General features: G+C 40.2%; 1 protein-coding gene across 8 annotated transcripts in view; it reads left to right on the top strand.

Annotated features, from left to right (window-relative positions):
- MYRIP (myosin VIIA and Rab interacting protein) overlaps window positions 1-15,546 on the top strand; it is a 253,560-nt gene that overhangs the window by 27,434 nt on the left and 210,580 nt on the right. For 6 of the 8 annotated variants that reach the window (XM_035316293.1, XM_035316294.1, XM_035316295.1 and 3 more), the window contains exon 3: window positions 14,108-14,197. The exons of the other annotated variants lie outside the window; for them this stretch is intronic. In XM_035316293.1, coding sequence (XP_035172184.1) covers window positions 14,108-14,197 — 90 coding nt within the window. The remainder of the gene's footprint in view (window positions 1-14,107; window positions 14,198-15,546) is intronic. 8 annotated transcript variants of the gene reach the window in all.

Here is a 15,546-nt window from a genome sequence, read left to right as displayed (position 1 = left end):
TCTTGCCAGTAAAGACTGAGGCAAAGACGACATTAAGCACCTCACCCTTTTCCTCATCTATCGTCACAAAGTTTCCCACCACATCCAGTAAAGGATGGAGATTCTCCTTAGTCCTCCTTTGTGTGTTAATATATTTATAAAAACATTTTCTGTTATCTCTAACAGCAGTAGCCAGATTGAGCTCCAGATGAGCTTCGGCCTTTCTAATTTTGTCCCTACACATCCTTACAACATCCTTATAATCCTTCCGAGTGTCTCACCCTCTTTTCCAAAGATCACAATCCCTCTTCTTTTTCCTAAGGTCTAGCCACAACTCTCTGTCCAGACAGGCCAGTCTTCTTCCGGGCCAGCTTGTCTTTGGGCACGTGGGGACAGACTACTCCTGAGCCATTAAGATTTCCTTCTCGAAGAGTGCCCAGCCTTCCTGGACTCCTCTGCCCTTCAGAACTGCCTGCCAAGGGACTCTGCTAACCAGTGTCCTGAACAGTTCAAAGTCTGCCCTCCGGAAGTCCAAGACAGCAGTTTTACTGGTCCCCCTCCTGACTTCGCCAAGAATAGAGAACTATACCATTTCGTGGTCACTCTGCCCAAGACAGCTCCCGACCACCACACCTCCCACCAGTCCTTCTCTGTTTGTGAACAGAAGGTCCAGCAGGGCACCTCTCCTGGTAGGCTCACTAACCAGCTGCGTCAGGAAACTATCTTCCATGCTCTCCAGAAACCTTCTAGACTGCTTCCTCTGAGCTGTATTGGATGTCCAGGATATGTCTGGGAAGTTGAAGTCCCCCACGAGGACAAGAGCTGATGATTTTGCAACTTCTGTCAGCTGCCTGTAGAATTCCACATCCGTCTCCTCATTCTGGTTTGGTGGTTTGTAACAGACCCTGACCAGGATGCTTGCCTTCCTGCCGATCCTAACCCACAGGGACTCAACCTTATCATTCCCAGTCTCGAGTTCCACAACATCAAAACACTCTCTAATATAGAGAGACACACCAGCACCCCTTCTGTGCTGCCTGTCCCTTCTGAAGAGCTTATAGCCAGTCATTGCAGCACTCCAGTCATGGGAGTGGTCCCACCACATTTCAGTGATGGCAACCAAGTCATAGCTAGCCTGCTGCACAATGGCTTCCAGCTCCTCCTGTTTGTTGCCCATGCTGTGTGCATTAGTGTAGATGCACTTCAGTTGGCTTCTCCCCTGACCCTGACATTGTTCTCTCGGCACACCTCTAATGAGCCTTATTTCATCCCTGTCCCCCTTCTTACCTAGTTTAAAGCCCCCTCAATGAGCCCTGCCAGCTCCTGTGCTAGTTTCTGTTTTCCCCTTAGAGATAGGCAGGACCCATCTGCAGTTAGTAGGCCAGGTGCTCAGTAAAATGCACTGTGTCCAAAAAAAAACATAATTCTTGTGTTGGCACCAGCCTCTGAGCCACGTGTTTATCAGGTGGGCCTTTTGGGTTCTCTCTGTACCCCTCCCTGCCACTGTAGGGATGGAGGAAAACATGACCTGTACTCCTGCTCCATCTACTAATCATCCCAGTACCTGAAGTCCGTTTGATAGCCTTCAGGCTTCTCTCTTCAATATCATCTCTGCCAGCCTGGACTATCAAAAGAGGATAGTAGTCAGAGGGGCAAACCAGGTTAGGAAGCTTTTTGGCAATGTCCCTGACCCTGGCCCCAGGTGATTTGCGGAAAAGACTCCACAATCAGTACGATTGTAAAGTAGGTATGTTTATTGAGTGCTGGGCAGCACGGGGGTAGTCCCGCCAAAGTCGTGCGCAACAATTCGCTCACTTGCATTCTCTTTTATCCCCTAAAATATTACATATGCATTAAGTTTCACAACACACCTATGCATATTCATTTCCTAGCTCCACCTAGCCCCGCTTCATATGCTAATTATCTTATCAGTCCTTCTGCGCTTGTGTAGTCCTTTCTGGTGGTCGTCCGGGTGGTTGTCGGGATGAAGTATGATGTCTTCATCAGAGTTGAACTTTTCACCTTATCTTCTTGCGCATGCTTGAGCCCTTGGTCTCAGTCCAAACCATAAGGTTGGTTTGTCTTTGTTCCCAGGGTCCAAGGGCCCCCTGTTATCTAGGCATCTTGCAAGTGTGACCTTCTTTTAGTCCTCCTCCTTACTCCTTACTCCTTCTGTGCATTCTTCTCATGCTGTATTTGCACGTACATTTCGCATTTTTCCAGCGCAGCACAAGCACAGTAAATCACAAATGTAGCATTGTATTTTCCCAGCACAGCACAAGCAATGAGTGTTGTGTATATATTTATTCTTAATCAGTCACTCTCTAATTTTGAATTCCATGTTTCACAGGGAGGCAGCAAACTTCCCTACGGGTTGGGTCAGGCTGACAAATAGGGCCATCTGCTCCCCTGAGAAGGGAGTTGCCTACAATGATCGCCCTTCTTTCTTTCTTAGTGGAGGCAGTCTTGAGGGGTGGAGTCGATTTCCTCGCCCTAGGCATCCTCCTGGATAGACTTTTCACCTTATCCTCACCCACCGGTCTCTCAAGCTCCAGGGCCTCAAATCTGTTGTGCACCTGGGAAGGCACAGCCGGGTAGGGAGGGGGGTTGTCTGTGACGTCAAGCAGGGACCTGTTTCCATTCCTCCTCATCTCCTAGGTCCCCTCCCTCTGCTTGACAGGGCAGGGGGTCCACCCAATTGGGGTGTCTCACCCTGGTGCCTTTCCTTCAGGCCTTGCAAGGAGTTGCTCCACCAGTCTATCTCCCACTCACACTGCCTGATGGCTCTCAACCTCTCCACCTCGAACTCTGCCACCAGGCTTACCAGGTCATCCACCTGCTCACACCTCACGCACACAGTGTCTCTGCTGCCCTCATATGGCAGCAACAGGCTCAGGCACTCTGTGCATCCAGGGACCTGAACTGCCACATTTTTGAGCAGGCACTCAGACTTTCTAGAAAGAGCTCTCCGCCTAGTGGAGACCATGGCGGTTTACCTATAGGTAGACAGCCGTTAGATAAGTTGTTCTTGCGAGCGGGGCGGAACGCTCTGCCCTGCCTGAGCTAACTGCCGCGCCACGCCCTATTTGCCCGTCCTGTTCGCCGCGCTCCCTAGCGGCCGCCTTTGAACGTCAGGGGAGAGGCGCTGCTGGCTCCGCCCACGCTTCGTCAGCCACCCTCACGAGGGCTGCTGGGTCCCCGTGGCTCCCTCGGTGCCGAAAAAAAGCCCTCCCTGCTTCGATCACCCGCTCCGCTGCAGTATGCGTCTGCCCCGGGGCCGATCGCCTCGGCTAAATATTTGTCTTCACACTGTGCAATAAATTGCAGCAGAGAAAGTTACAAATGGTGACTTTGGGGTTGTTCAGCCTGGAAATGAGAAGGCTCAGGGAGACCTCATAGCAGCCTTCTAGTAGCTAAAGGGGACCTACAGCTACAGAGTGTAGTGATTGGACAAGGGGTAATGGCTTTAAACTAAAAATGGTTGGTTTAAATCAGATATGAGGAAGAAATTCTTCACTGTCCCTTATTTAAGGTTAAGTAGTAAGAGAAGGAGGAAGAGCCATGTTTTCATCCTTTTCCTATTTTTGTAGACCAAAAGAGAATGTGCTCTTCCTCCTTCCTTTTTCTTCCCACTCCCTTTCTGATATGGAAGGATGGTAGTATTACCTTCCCACTGTTTGCAGTGGAAGGCTTCCTATATTCATGCTTTGGATAAATGTAATGTTTATGTCTCCAGAGTAAACCTCTGACTATTCCAGGAAAACAAACAAACAAACAAAAAACACTTACTTACCAAGCATAGCAATGCATTGTAGTTACTGTATCGGCATGTGGCAGTAAGGCCACGGTTCAACATTCTGTGTAGCTGTTGTCCCCTGTAGATAGATGTCAGGGTACTTACCTGTCTAGGGGTTAATATTGTCAAAGCTATATTGCTCTTCTATAGAGAGAGAATGTGAAGGAAACTTTAGATGGCTCAAGTCTTTGCCCTTAACCACAAATAATGTTTGAAGAAGTTTATCTACTTATATAAAGAAGCCTTAGGGCTTGCATAAGTCATCTCCCAAATATAGTTTTACAGTGTTCCTTTATCAAATACCTCACAAGCATACAGAGATTTCTTTTTTTCTGAAAAAAATGTATTTTTTTTTTTTTTAAAAGTATCCTCTTTTAATAAAAATACGCTCTAAGCCTGGTTGTCTGTCTATTTGGGGCTGACAAACAACCAGGGGCTGTAATTTCCATGCAAATTAGCAGAGAATCAATAGCATCTGGTCAAAGACTATACCTCTCAGAAACAAACCCTTAGCAATTGTTTACACGAAGCACCATTAAAATGGTTCCATTTAGATGATCAAACAGTGAATCAAAAAAACAATAACTTAAGCTACAAAGACACACAAGTGTGGATATTTATCCAGCTTTATAACAAAATAGGGTTTTCCTGGCAATTCCCTTCAATCCCTATACTCAAATGCTGCTTAGAGAGGTACATTTATTATTGTTATTACTTTTTTTCATGGTGGCATGCATTTTTCTCCAGTATGAATTATGGCAACAATCAGTTTTGAGACCCATATTGGACAAAAGTTAGTAAAGAGGTCCATCAGGGCAATGTTCAAGGCCATACCTAAAACAGGATCAAGTCCAAGATGCCTCAGTACAGGACATTTAGCTCTCCTCCCCCAGGAGGTCTAGGCTAGCTCTTCTGATGCCTGTTCATCCCAGATCTGCACAAGAGACCCTCTCTTGACTGACAGCTGGATCTTTTTCCATGGTGGAGAGGTCACCCAGTCATCTTCAAGAAGTCTTTCCATAATACATTTGGACAGCACTCACAGGAGATGGACCAACATCCTAGCCCAAGACACTGTTCCAGAGAGATATCACAGACCCAACTACTCAAACGCATCTTCCTGTAGTTGAAGCCAGTTGATGTGGCATTGTTTCATTGAACCTGAACACTGAAGAGAGCAAAAAATCATAAACAATTTGGGAAAGTAATTCCTAGTAATGAAGAGATGGGAGAGTCTGCTTATCTCCTACCTGTCTCTTCCTAGTGATAGCAAGTTGGGAACGCTTGCAGAAGAGAAGTCTTCCTTGCATTATTTCCCAGATGCTCAGACATTCTTCCAAGGCTTTTGTTTTTCCTTACAGATCAATGAATAGTTGTATTGTGATGTGGGTGGTACTATCTCAGCCAAGTGGCATACTTTGTTGCTCTTGTTTGGGGGAATTCCTCCTCTGGTCACTGACTAGCAGAACCAAGCTTTCAGTAAGGCTGTGCAGAAGTACCAGGCCCTACTAAGTGACATATAGTTTCAAGGATAAAAGGAGTATATCCATCCTCATAGGGCAGTACAAATGTGACTATTGTTTCTGGAGCTGAGCCGATCTGTTGTTGTGTTTTACTGTGCTCCAGAATATATGCAGTCCTGTCAAGAGCATGTGGAAAAAACTTACAAGAAAGGAGGTTGCAACTGAGGACCAAATGCTTCTGTGTAAATGATGCTTCCCTATAGCTGTTTGGAAAGGTGAAATTCAATTGCACATTATTGTCAGCCCAGGTATTAAAAATATAACCTGCCCTTCAGTGAATAATTTTTCAAATGCTTCTGGTTAAAATGATAGATACAAACTTCATTTTATTTGTTTTCTGGAAGGCAAGAGTTATTAATCTTCCTCTTTAATTCATATGGTAGCATTCTCTACCCTGTATGTAAAAAAAGTGTTACTTGTCCCTTGGACTATTTGGAGCTGTACTTATTGGACTTGTCTTTAGGCAAGTAGGACTTTGCTTCTTAGGAGCCTTTCTTTCATCTTTCAGAAAACTTAGGGAAAATGAAAATATAAAGCAAGTTTCCCATCTTGTTATTTGTATTAACTTGCTCTGATGTAAGTAGAAATGTGTCACAATTTTAAGTAACCTAGTCCTGACTTAATAAAAATGAACACGGGTCTTCTGAATATAAACACTAAAACATAGCTGATGGTTTTTAAAAATGTTTATTGTTGCAAGCAGTGTATACAAAATTGTGTTGATTGCTTTAATATAATTAACTCTGACAGCTGTACTTACCTTCTACTCATTCACCTGGAGGGACAAACCTCTGCATTGTATCAGGAAAGTCTCTTAATTTGGTGGACTATGGTTTTACCCCAAGATAATGCAGTGATAAATAGGGTCTAGTGTGTTACAGTAGCCTTTTTTTGTTTGGTTGGTTTTTGTTTTTGTTTTGCTTTTGTTTTCAAATGTAAGTCACATATACCTGGCAGGGATAAATTTTTCAGGGTTACTTAAGATCTGTAAAATCCCCTGTAATGGGTTTAATACTACTTGAGGGACCACAGGGGACAGAGGCACTAATCTGACAGAATTAAAAAAGGTTACTTTGTTTGGGGGCAATAAGCTTAATCAGAGTTGTATGACATTTGTTTTCCCCATTTCCCCCAACTGATTTTTAAATCAGATTTCTGACAGCATCCCTTCCTATAAAAAACATTCTGCGACAGTTTTGTACTTGCTGCAGTACAGTATTTCACAAAAAAGTGCAACCTGCACACTTTAAAGATGTCAGCATAATTGCTTTTATTTCTATGGAGCATTTCTGATTGACTACCACTTTGTCTTCATGTCTTCAGATGCTCAGAAGTTCTTCAGAAAAATCATGTTTGCTCCATATGTCTCATTCTTAGCTGTTCCTGATTAATATGTATGTGCTGTTGGTCCATGACCCCCTCCTGCTTGGTTTGGGTTTGCAGCTTTTCTTTCTGGTGCTTTTTGGCATGAGTCAAGGAGCAGAAAGAAAGAGGGCTGAACATGTGTCCATGAGCTAGGTGTCCCTTTCTTACTGTAGTCCAAAAGCAGCTCTAATACATTCTAAAGGGAGTGTTGCGTTCCAGTGTGAAGTTGGTTGTTCTGTTTTCATGTTTTTTTGCACCAATGCAGCATGGTTTGTTTTTATGGGTCTTTGGTCACACTCTGATAGTGGCAGCTCTTTCTGGCTCTGAACTGTGCCGTTCCTTGGAGGTTGCCCAGCCAGTTACTGACCCTTCATATGTGAATTTGAAGGTGGACAAGTTTGCAGTAGATTGAGGAGAAGCTGAGAGCCAGTTTAAGCACCCTGAGAAATAAAACTGATCCTTTTCTAATAGACTTGCAAACTTAGCTGAGTGCATACCTGATCTGAGGAAAGCACTGTGTTTTGTTCTGTGGGTACAAACACCGCAGAGGGCAAAGACCTCTGCTTAGAAAGGATTAGCTGGGTACAGTGACCTGGTCTCCAGCCTCAGCCTTCCGGAGAGTGTTTCTTTAGCTTAATGGATTTGAGTTGGAACACTGGCATTTCTTGAAATAATCTTGTGTATCTGCTTTAACAAAGGTTTGTTCTTCCATTTGCTGTTTGTAGTATTAATAAAAGCCAGAAGTTTAAGACATGAGTTCTCTGGAACCATGCACCCATGGAGATTTGTCAGCTTTAATCTTATATGGACCCTCTCAGCGGAGCACAAGAAGACTATTATTGCTGCCTTGGCTCATGCTGTTTCATGTTACAACAGTGGGCTTAATGCTTTTAAACTTTGTGTTTCTCTTTATGTATTAAAGAAATATATGTCAATGAGCTATCAGCTCTATTTTTATTTTAATGAAGTAATATATAAAAAAAGTATTTTCTGTGTTCATTGCCACCCTCTGAATTAGGGATATGCAGCTTAAAAAAAATCATAAAATCAGAATGGAGATTCCTGTTAAGAAGGGAGAACTTGTCAAGCCAGAACAGTTTCTCTGAGATAATGAGTACAGAAGGACAAATAAGTTCGGTTGTGTTAAGCTACACAGGGTAAAAACAAGGCAGGTCAGGTTAGTGTTGCATACAAATTTATCCCTCAGGAACATCCTGTGTGTCTAGCTTTGACACAATACTGGTGCTAACAGCTAGAATTTTGGTCAAAAATTGGGGGTAATACACATAAATAGGTGTGAAAGTTTTGTGTTGTTGTTTCTTTTCTTTCAGTGTGGTAATGGTGCTGAGACAAACAATGAACTGGAAGTCATTTTTTGTTTGTTTTGCTACCCTCTTCAGTTCCATCCTATTTTGCTGTTGTGATGACTTCTTATATATCTCATTCAAAAATCTGTGTATGGAGCTTTTTTTTTTTTTTTTTTTTTTTTTTTCAGTTTAAACATTTACTGCATCAATATGCTGTCCTGTATTCAAAATCATAAAGACAGTAAATGGAGCTGGTCTTGCATCATTTCCATTGTGTTGTAAAGAAGTCTAAAATTCTAAGATGTCATATTTTGGGGGGGGTGTTCTTGTGTATGTGTACTTCTGATCTCAGTGAAGATTTTATCCGATTTTTCGTAGCTCAGGTTGGTCACTGCATTGAACTTGCCCTTTTCCAACTGTCAATATTGGTATCCTTTTCAAAAAGGAAGGTGTGTGTAACGTAAATAAAATATATTTGAAGTTCATGTTATCTGTGCTCTGTTTAATGCGGTGTTACATTTTTCATATTGTTTTTAAGGTTTGAAGTTGGTTGCTGCCACATACATACCCACAAGTTCACTCACAACTGGGTTCTAGCATTGTTTGCTCTGAAGCATTGATAAAATCTTCCAGAGCTACCTTATCTTCTGTGTTTGACAGGCTCCACCATCAGCTAATAGCTTTCAAGTACAGCGTTCTCTGGGCTTGACATGTAGTGCTTCACTGATCCCTATGAACCTGAAGCGTCCAGTCCTTGCTTTCAGAACAGATATATTTTGAGTGACAGGCTGTCTATAAGTGCGTATGTTGTTCCTTTTAAAATATGCTTGGGACAGGTTCTATGCCTTGGTACAAGAACCTCAGTAAAAGATAATTACAATACAGAGCTAAATTAGAAGCTATTGCTGACCAATAGATGGAGGACATGAGTTTTGAGTTTGCTTCATAGCTCTTTCACTAAATTTTGAACCTTTTATTTTTACCATAATGTCTGGGAAATGTTTTAAAGGATAGTAAAGACTGTCAAAATAATTGGTAGTCTTTCTAGTAAACTGAAGTGAGTGCTGCAGTAATTCACAGCAGGCAGAGGTACAGTAATTTATTTGATGGGCATTTAACTTTCATATACTTCCAGTAGAACATTTATCTGGTCAGTTTGTTAAGCCCTGTGTTGAAAATGCAACCACAGCTCAGTCAGAGGTATAAATAGTTCCCAAGGTAGCTGCTTGGGCAGTAGCTGCCAGCCACCTTTGCACTGAGTGGGTTTCATTCCACATTTGTTTCAAGTATTGAGTTTCTTGTGTTCTTGGTTGTGGCTAGAGCTGTTTTTAGAGCTTAAGGCTAGTTGTTTGTGTGTTCCTATGGTTCTCTGACTTGATTCACAGCATCCCTGACCTGTTTGCTTCTACATGTTGCTTCTGTGGTGTAGTAAGACCCAGGTGAAGGCCTGTTTGAGTACAATGCTGCAGAAACCCTTCTGCCCTGTGCATTTGAAAAAGTAGCTCTGGCAGCAGAAGCACATCACAGCGATTTGTGCTGCTTCTTGGCAGTGTTGGCTCAACAAGAATAGGTGATCTTTTTTTGGGGTAATTTTTAAATATATGAGCAAATGGTTTTCTTTCTGACTGAAAGTATCAGGAAGGAGATCTGAGTACGAATGTGCCTTTTTTCCCTCCTAGAAGTATTTTTTTAGCGAGTAACTGTTCTTTTGTTCTGTCTGAAGCTGGCATGTATTATTTAATAAGGCTAGATTGGTTTTATTAAAGACAATTCTCATCAGATAATATAGAAAAAAAAACTCATTTATTAGGTGCAAGTTCTTCCTGTTCCTGGGGCACTGGTCATAAACAATAACTCTGATATTGCAGGTTTTCTCTTTGTGTTGTGCTAAATGTTTTCTATTTTTTTTTTTTTTTAAACAAAAGCCCTTCCATCAAAGAAAACGTCTTTTGTCCTTCCACCTCCCAGATGTTGGGAAACACTCAAAGTTAAATGAAGGCAGAATGAGGTGGTTAGTCAGCTTGAGAGTTCAAATTTATTTATTTATTTATTTATTTTTTCTTCAGGTCCTTGTAGGAGATCTTTAGTTCAGGCTCAAACTATTCTTTTAAACTAAGGAGTGTTGGGAACACTTCTGTTGTAAGCAAAAATGATAGCTTAGTGAATATATGTATATATTGCTAGGCTATGCAGTGGAATTTAGTCAGACTTCTGATAGCAATAATACAGTATTTACGACACATTCTGTATGAATTCATGAGCTTCCTGACACTTGTTTAGCTATGCAAGCATGACATCCTGCAATGCTATTTTTTTTTTTTTTTAAATGAAATTCTTAGTCATTTTTAATTGGAAGTAAAAATAATTTTCATTGTCGGGAACAATTTTCTCGTCATCATCTTTTCCATGCATTATGCTCAATAAATGAAGCCAGGGATGCTACCTAGTCCTGCCTCATTAAGAGACTGATTCAGAGAAGTACTAAGTGTCCCTAGGTCTAATTTTCTTCATGAGAGTTGAAAACACACAGTGCCTGAACAACAGATCTGGTGTATGATACTAGCTCAGTGAAGAGAGAGATCCTGTAAATACAAAACCATAAGTGTTGCATACAATCTGAGGCTCCAGAAATATTTCTCTTTTTTTTTTTCCTAAAAAATCTTGGTCATTGGAATCAGAGAGCACTTGTAGAACAGTGCATCATATACAAATTGAGATGTATACTAAAGGGTTTGACTGTAAACAGCATGTTTTGGGTGGTCAAACCAAATTTCTCATTAATTTGACATGAAGCCATCCACTAGACGTGTTGTGGGGCTGTTCCAAAAGCTTTGATTGAATGCCTCAGAGCATCAGGGAAGATGCTTTGGTACACTTATTTTCATTTTTTTTTTTTTCCATAAAAGGATAATAATTGATGACTTTAAATTTACAGTGGGGGAAAAATGATATAATGATATTCAGAACTGTACAACTAAGACAGTTTCATTCAGATGCCGTTCAGTATGAAAATTGATGCATTTGAATTACTATTTTAAATGCATTAGAGTACTGTTTATAGCTTTGTCTTTGTACTGGTCTTTTCTGGTTTAGGGTCTCGTTTTGAAAACAAACCGGTCTTTGTCTGCCCTTCAGTTTCTGATGGATATCTCTTCTTGTTTTCCTCTATTTTGCAGTTGGTAACAATTGTCTGACAATTTCATATTCCATTGACATTACCCTTGCTAGAGGTTTCAGATTTAATATCTAAGCATAGCGCAAATAGGACAATTGTTGACTTATTACTGCTAAAAGAAATTCAAAAACATAACTTTGTATTGATCCAGTAGCAATAGTTCTTCAAAATTTCCCAATCTATTTATATTGAGCCAAGTTCTAAAAATCACTGTATTGATGAGAACTACAGCTCAACATTTAATTGCTGTTTGACTAGTATGTGCAGTTTAGCATGCAGTTTGTTCTGAAAAGATAAATTTTAATGGCACTTCATACTCAGTTGATGCTCTCTGAATAACAGCATGGTTCAGTTTGGAAGGGGCCTCTAGAGGTCAGCTGCTCCAGCCTCCCTGCTCAAGTAGGGGCAACTAGGGCAGATTGCTCAGGACCGTGCCCAGGTGGCTTTTGAAGACTTCCCAGGAGGGAGACTCCACAACTCTGAGCAACCTATGGCAGTGCTCTCTCATATGCACAGTGTGAAAGTATTTCCTGATGTTCAGACAGCCTCCTGTGGTTTGGTTTGTCCATTGTTTCTTGTCCTTTGCACTGGGCATTGGTGGAAAGAGCCTGGCTCTGCCCTCTTTGCACCCTCCTTTCAGGTATTTATAGACATTGATGAGATTCCCCTGAGTCTTCTCTTCTCCAGGCTGAACAATCCCAGCTCCCTCAGCCTTCACTCATATAGAAGAGATGCACCAGACCATTCATTTTCTTTGTGGCCCCTTTGCAGCACATCCATGTATCTCTTGTACTGGGGAGCTCAACACTGGACACATTTTCTTATAGGTATTGCAAATGCCCCATTTATTTCAAGGTGTAATACCACTTTTTTTTTTTTTTTTTTTTTTTTTTTTTGTACAAGTTATTTTAAAAATTATGTAATTTACCTATAGCAGTTCCTCAGTGTCCTCAGGTGGGTTTTTCTTCCCTTCAGAAGAGGGGAATACCAGCCAGTGCCATTAGGTGTCCTAAGAATGACCAGAGCTGTGAATCTCTGAAAAGCAAGTCACAGTGATGCAGCTCCTCAGTGAGGACACAGAGGACTAACTTTTCAGGATGATATGGGTAGACAGTCCTTGAGGAATGATGCTGAGAGGAACTTTTCCTTGAGGAAAAATGGCTGAGAAAATGGAAAAGCTTCCAGACCTCCAATAGCTCCTTATTAGCTCCTTTTCTTCTTTTATTGAGGACTTCATTTTAAAGAAAAATGTACCAAAAAGCAGGGGGGGGAGGAGAGCTTGGGACAGGGCAGACAGGCCTCAGGACTGCAGCATTTCTCCAGTCTCCTAAAGTTTTTATATTTTAAGTATATTAGACAAAAAAAAAAAAAAAAAAAAGAAAAGTCTTTCTGAAACAGCTTCTAGTAATACACTTGCAAATAAAAACTATTTAGTCCTTTAAGTTTGGACCTTCCTGTTTGAGGAGTTTCTTGGAGAATAGTTCTGGTTTAGGCAGGGATGTTCTAGTGTGCTAAGGACAGAGTGGAATAGGTCTTGCACTGGCTCAGTGTGCTCTGGTATATGATGTACGGTTACATGAGGGTTAAATTGAGGGACCTCTTCGTAGGCACAGCACAAAAACGCAGTGAGCTGATGGCAGATATATGGTTCAGTAAATCTGTCTTTCTTCACAAGTAGGAGCTTTTCAGTAGTTGTATATCCTTTGGATTTGTTTTGTTATACACTTTTTACATTTTTTAATTAAAAAATATATATATATATATTTTCTAGAAAAGATTCCTGTTACTGCATTCTGGAAAGTGAATGAAAAATATGCTCGTGTCTTTCCCATGAAAACAGGATCAATGATTCTTATAAAACCATCCACTCCTGATTGTGTCCAGCATGACATCATAATCCTCTGCATATGATGGTACAATCCTCTTCACAGCAGCTGGCTGTGAAAAATGTTCACATGATTCAAAGCATTAATCTAAGTCGCTTTTAGGTTTAATTAATTCAGTGTTAGCAATTATATTTTTATTTATATGGAACAGAATTTTAACATGTTAGACATATGTCACTTTAACATTGGTGGTTGGTCTATGCTAGTGGTTCTTTTGTTTGCTTGTAATCAAAAACCATATCCCTTCAATTTTCTTTTATTTATTGACCCCCAGCTTTTTAGCAGCTTTCTTCAACTGCACCTAATCAATTTTCACCAAATACAAATGGTCACGTACACAAAGCTGACTGGCAGCAGATCACCCTGAAATACGACTGCATAGTATGAGAAAGACATATTGCAAAAGCTATTATCTAAAGAAAGTGAAAATAAGGAAAATGCAGTCCTTGAGTTTGGGTTGGATAGAGTTCTTTATTGTTCGTTTTGTTATTTCTTGCTAACTAAAAGCAGTTGGGTTCTACTGAGAGTGTTAGAGGAACTGTCCTTTGGGAGTTGTCTCCTATGATTTAACAGAGCTATTTGTGCTGAACAAGTATTGGGAAGGAGTTTATGGGGCAAGGCTGAGCCCTACAGGTCATTGAAGTAGTAGCAGTAACAAGGGTGAATAAGCTGGAAGACTTGATGCAAATATGGAATTCAAAATGGTAAATTAAAAGAACACTGATATGTACATGGTCCCAAACCTTTAATAAATAGGTACAAATTTAGGGTGGAGAAGATGGTCCTCCTGTGTTTTACCTAATGAAGCAGAACACTACCAAGCCTACCTATGTTTGGTTTGCTTACTTGTTTGTTTTTTTCTACACAATGACTCCCAGTTTGCAATATTTATTTTTTTTCGGGCTTTTCAAGGGATTATGTACCAAATTTAGCTACAGAGAAATATACATAATATACTTCTGAAAAGAAAATTGATGCTTGAAACTACCTGTATAATCTTTCTTAATTAGTTCTTAATTTTTTAGTTACATCGACAACTAAAGTGTCTCTGATTTTTACTATTTATTTTTTCCTAGATATCATGCATCTTTTGACAGAGACGGAATAATGATAGCTGCTGAACAAAAATACCTCTTTGTGTTCACAAAGCAATTTCAACAGAAGAGGTGGTGGCACTGTTGTATCTCTCTTGTGTTACCTTTGTCTTGTATACTAGTGTTTTGAATGACAAAAATGATTTTATTGTACAAAACAAAAAGAACAGCTAAAATGGAAGACACATGGAGGCAGGATGAAAGTTATAGACTCAAGTAAATATGTCCCATCAAGTAAAGGAAAGTCTGAAAAGACCAAATAATTATATAAAAAAAAAAATATGTGTGTGGCAGAAAGGGCAGAATGAAAGGCATCCTTCAAAAACTGACAGCCACATCCACTGAATAAAATAAAAACGAACTCAAATTCTGCCATTATAAATATAGAAACACAACAATGAAAGCCAAACCAGATTTTTCAAGGCCAACTTTAAAAGTGCATAACAGGTAATACTAAAAACAAACAAACAAAAATATATTCATGTATTTTAATCCATAATAAGCAAGAAACAAGTTTGCCAGGGAGTCAACAAAGCTAGTAATATTTAAAATGAAAAGGAGGCACTACTGGAGGTTGATGTGATTGTAGCACAGCCATTTTATCTGTAATGTATTTCAGTGTAACCTTATTTTTTACAGACTTATCTTCTAAGTCTTTCTTATATTGAACTGATGAGCTCTTCTTCCAGATATGAAACTTAGTTATTGATGAAGTTTGCATGTTATTAGTATGCATAACTGTAAAAGTTGTACAATTTCATATAGCTAGTACCAGATTCAGATTTGTATTTATGGCAAACTGTAATCCAGAAAAAGCAAAGATGCCTTCTGGTTATTTAGTGTGTTTTCTCTGAAAAGAGCTACAGTCAAGTCTGAAGGCTAGACTGTCTCCATTTGATATTGTTTTAGTTTCCGCAGAGCATTACTTCAATTCATTTTTAAGTGTTCATTTTAGTTTTAAGTATCTTGGTTGATATTTACTGGAATGTTGTTAGATTATAGTTGCTAGACTGGGGAGCTAAATTGTAGAAGGAAATGGAAAGAAAGCCTAGTTGAGATGCCCATTTGAAAATACCAGAAGACTATTTTGGATGAAAATTAAAGGAGACATAGTAGTAAGTAGGTTGTGTCTGAGCCTTTATACCAGACATAAACTCATAGTGCACTGAACTGCAGAAGGTTCATCATTGTACTGACTATCCCTTTAACCTAGTGTTTTGATGCCCTGTCAAATTTCACTTCGTTCTTGTATTTTTTTCTAGGGTCTGTTCTAATTGTTTCTGATTTTATTTTTTATTTTTATTTTTTGGCCTTCTAGGCTGTTAATGTTTTCAGTTTTTCCCTTTAATGTTTTCAACTTTTTGACCTGTAATTGTGTGTGGCTTTCCTTGTTTTGAATTGTACTGTTCTTGTGCTTTACA

The sequence above is a fragment of the Oxyura jamaicensis genome, chromosome 2, assembly GCF_011077185.1.
Source record: "Oxyura jamaicensis isolate SHBP4307 breed ruddy duck chromosome 2, BPBGC_Ojam_1.0, whole genome shotgun sequence".
In the NCBI taxonomy this organism is placed as follows: Eukaryota; Metazoa; Chordata; class Aves; order Anseriformes; family Anatidae; genus Oxyura; species Oxyura jamaicensis.
Note: the sequence above shows the minus strand (reverse complement) of the source record. Positions and strands in the feature narration are given on the sequence as shown.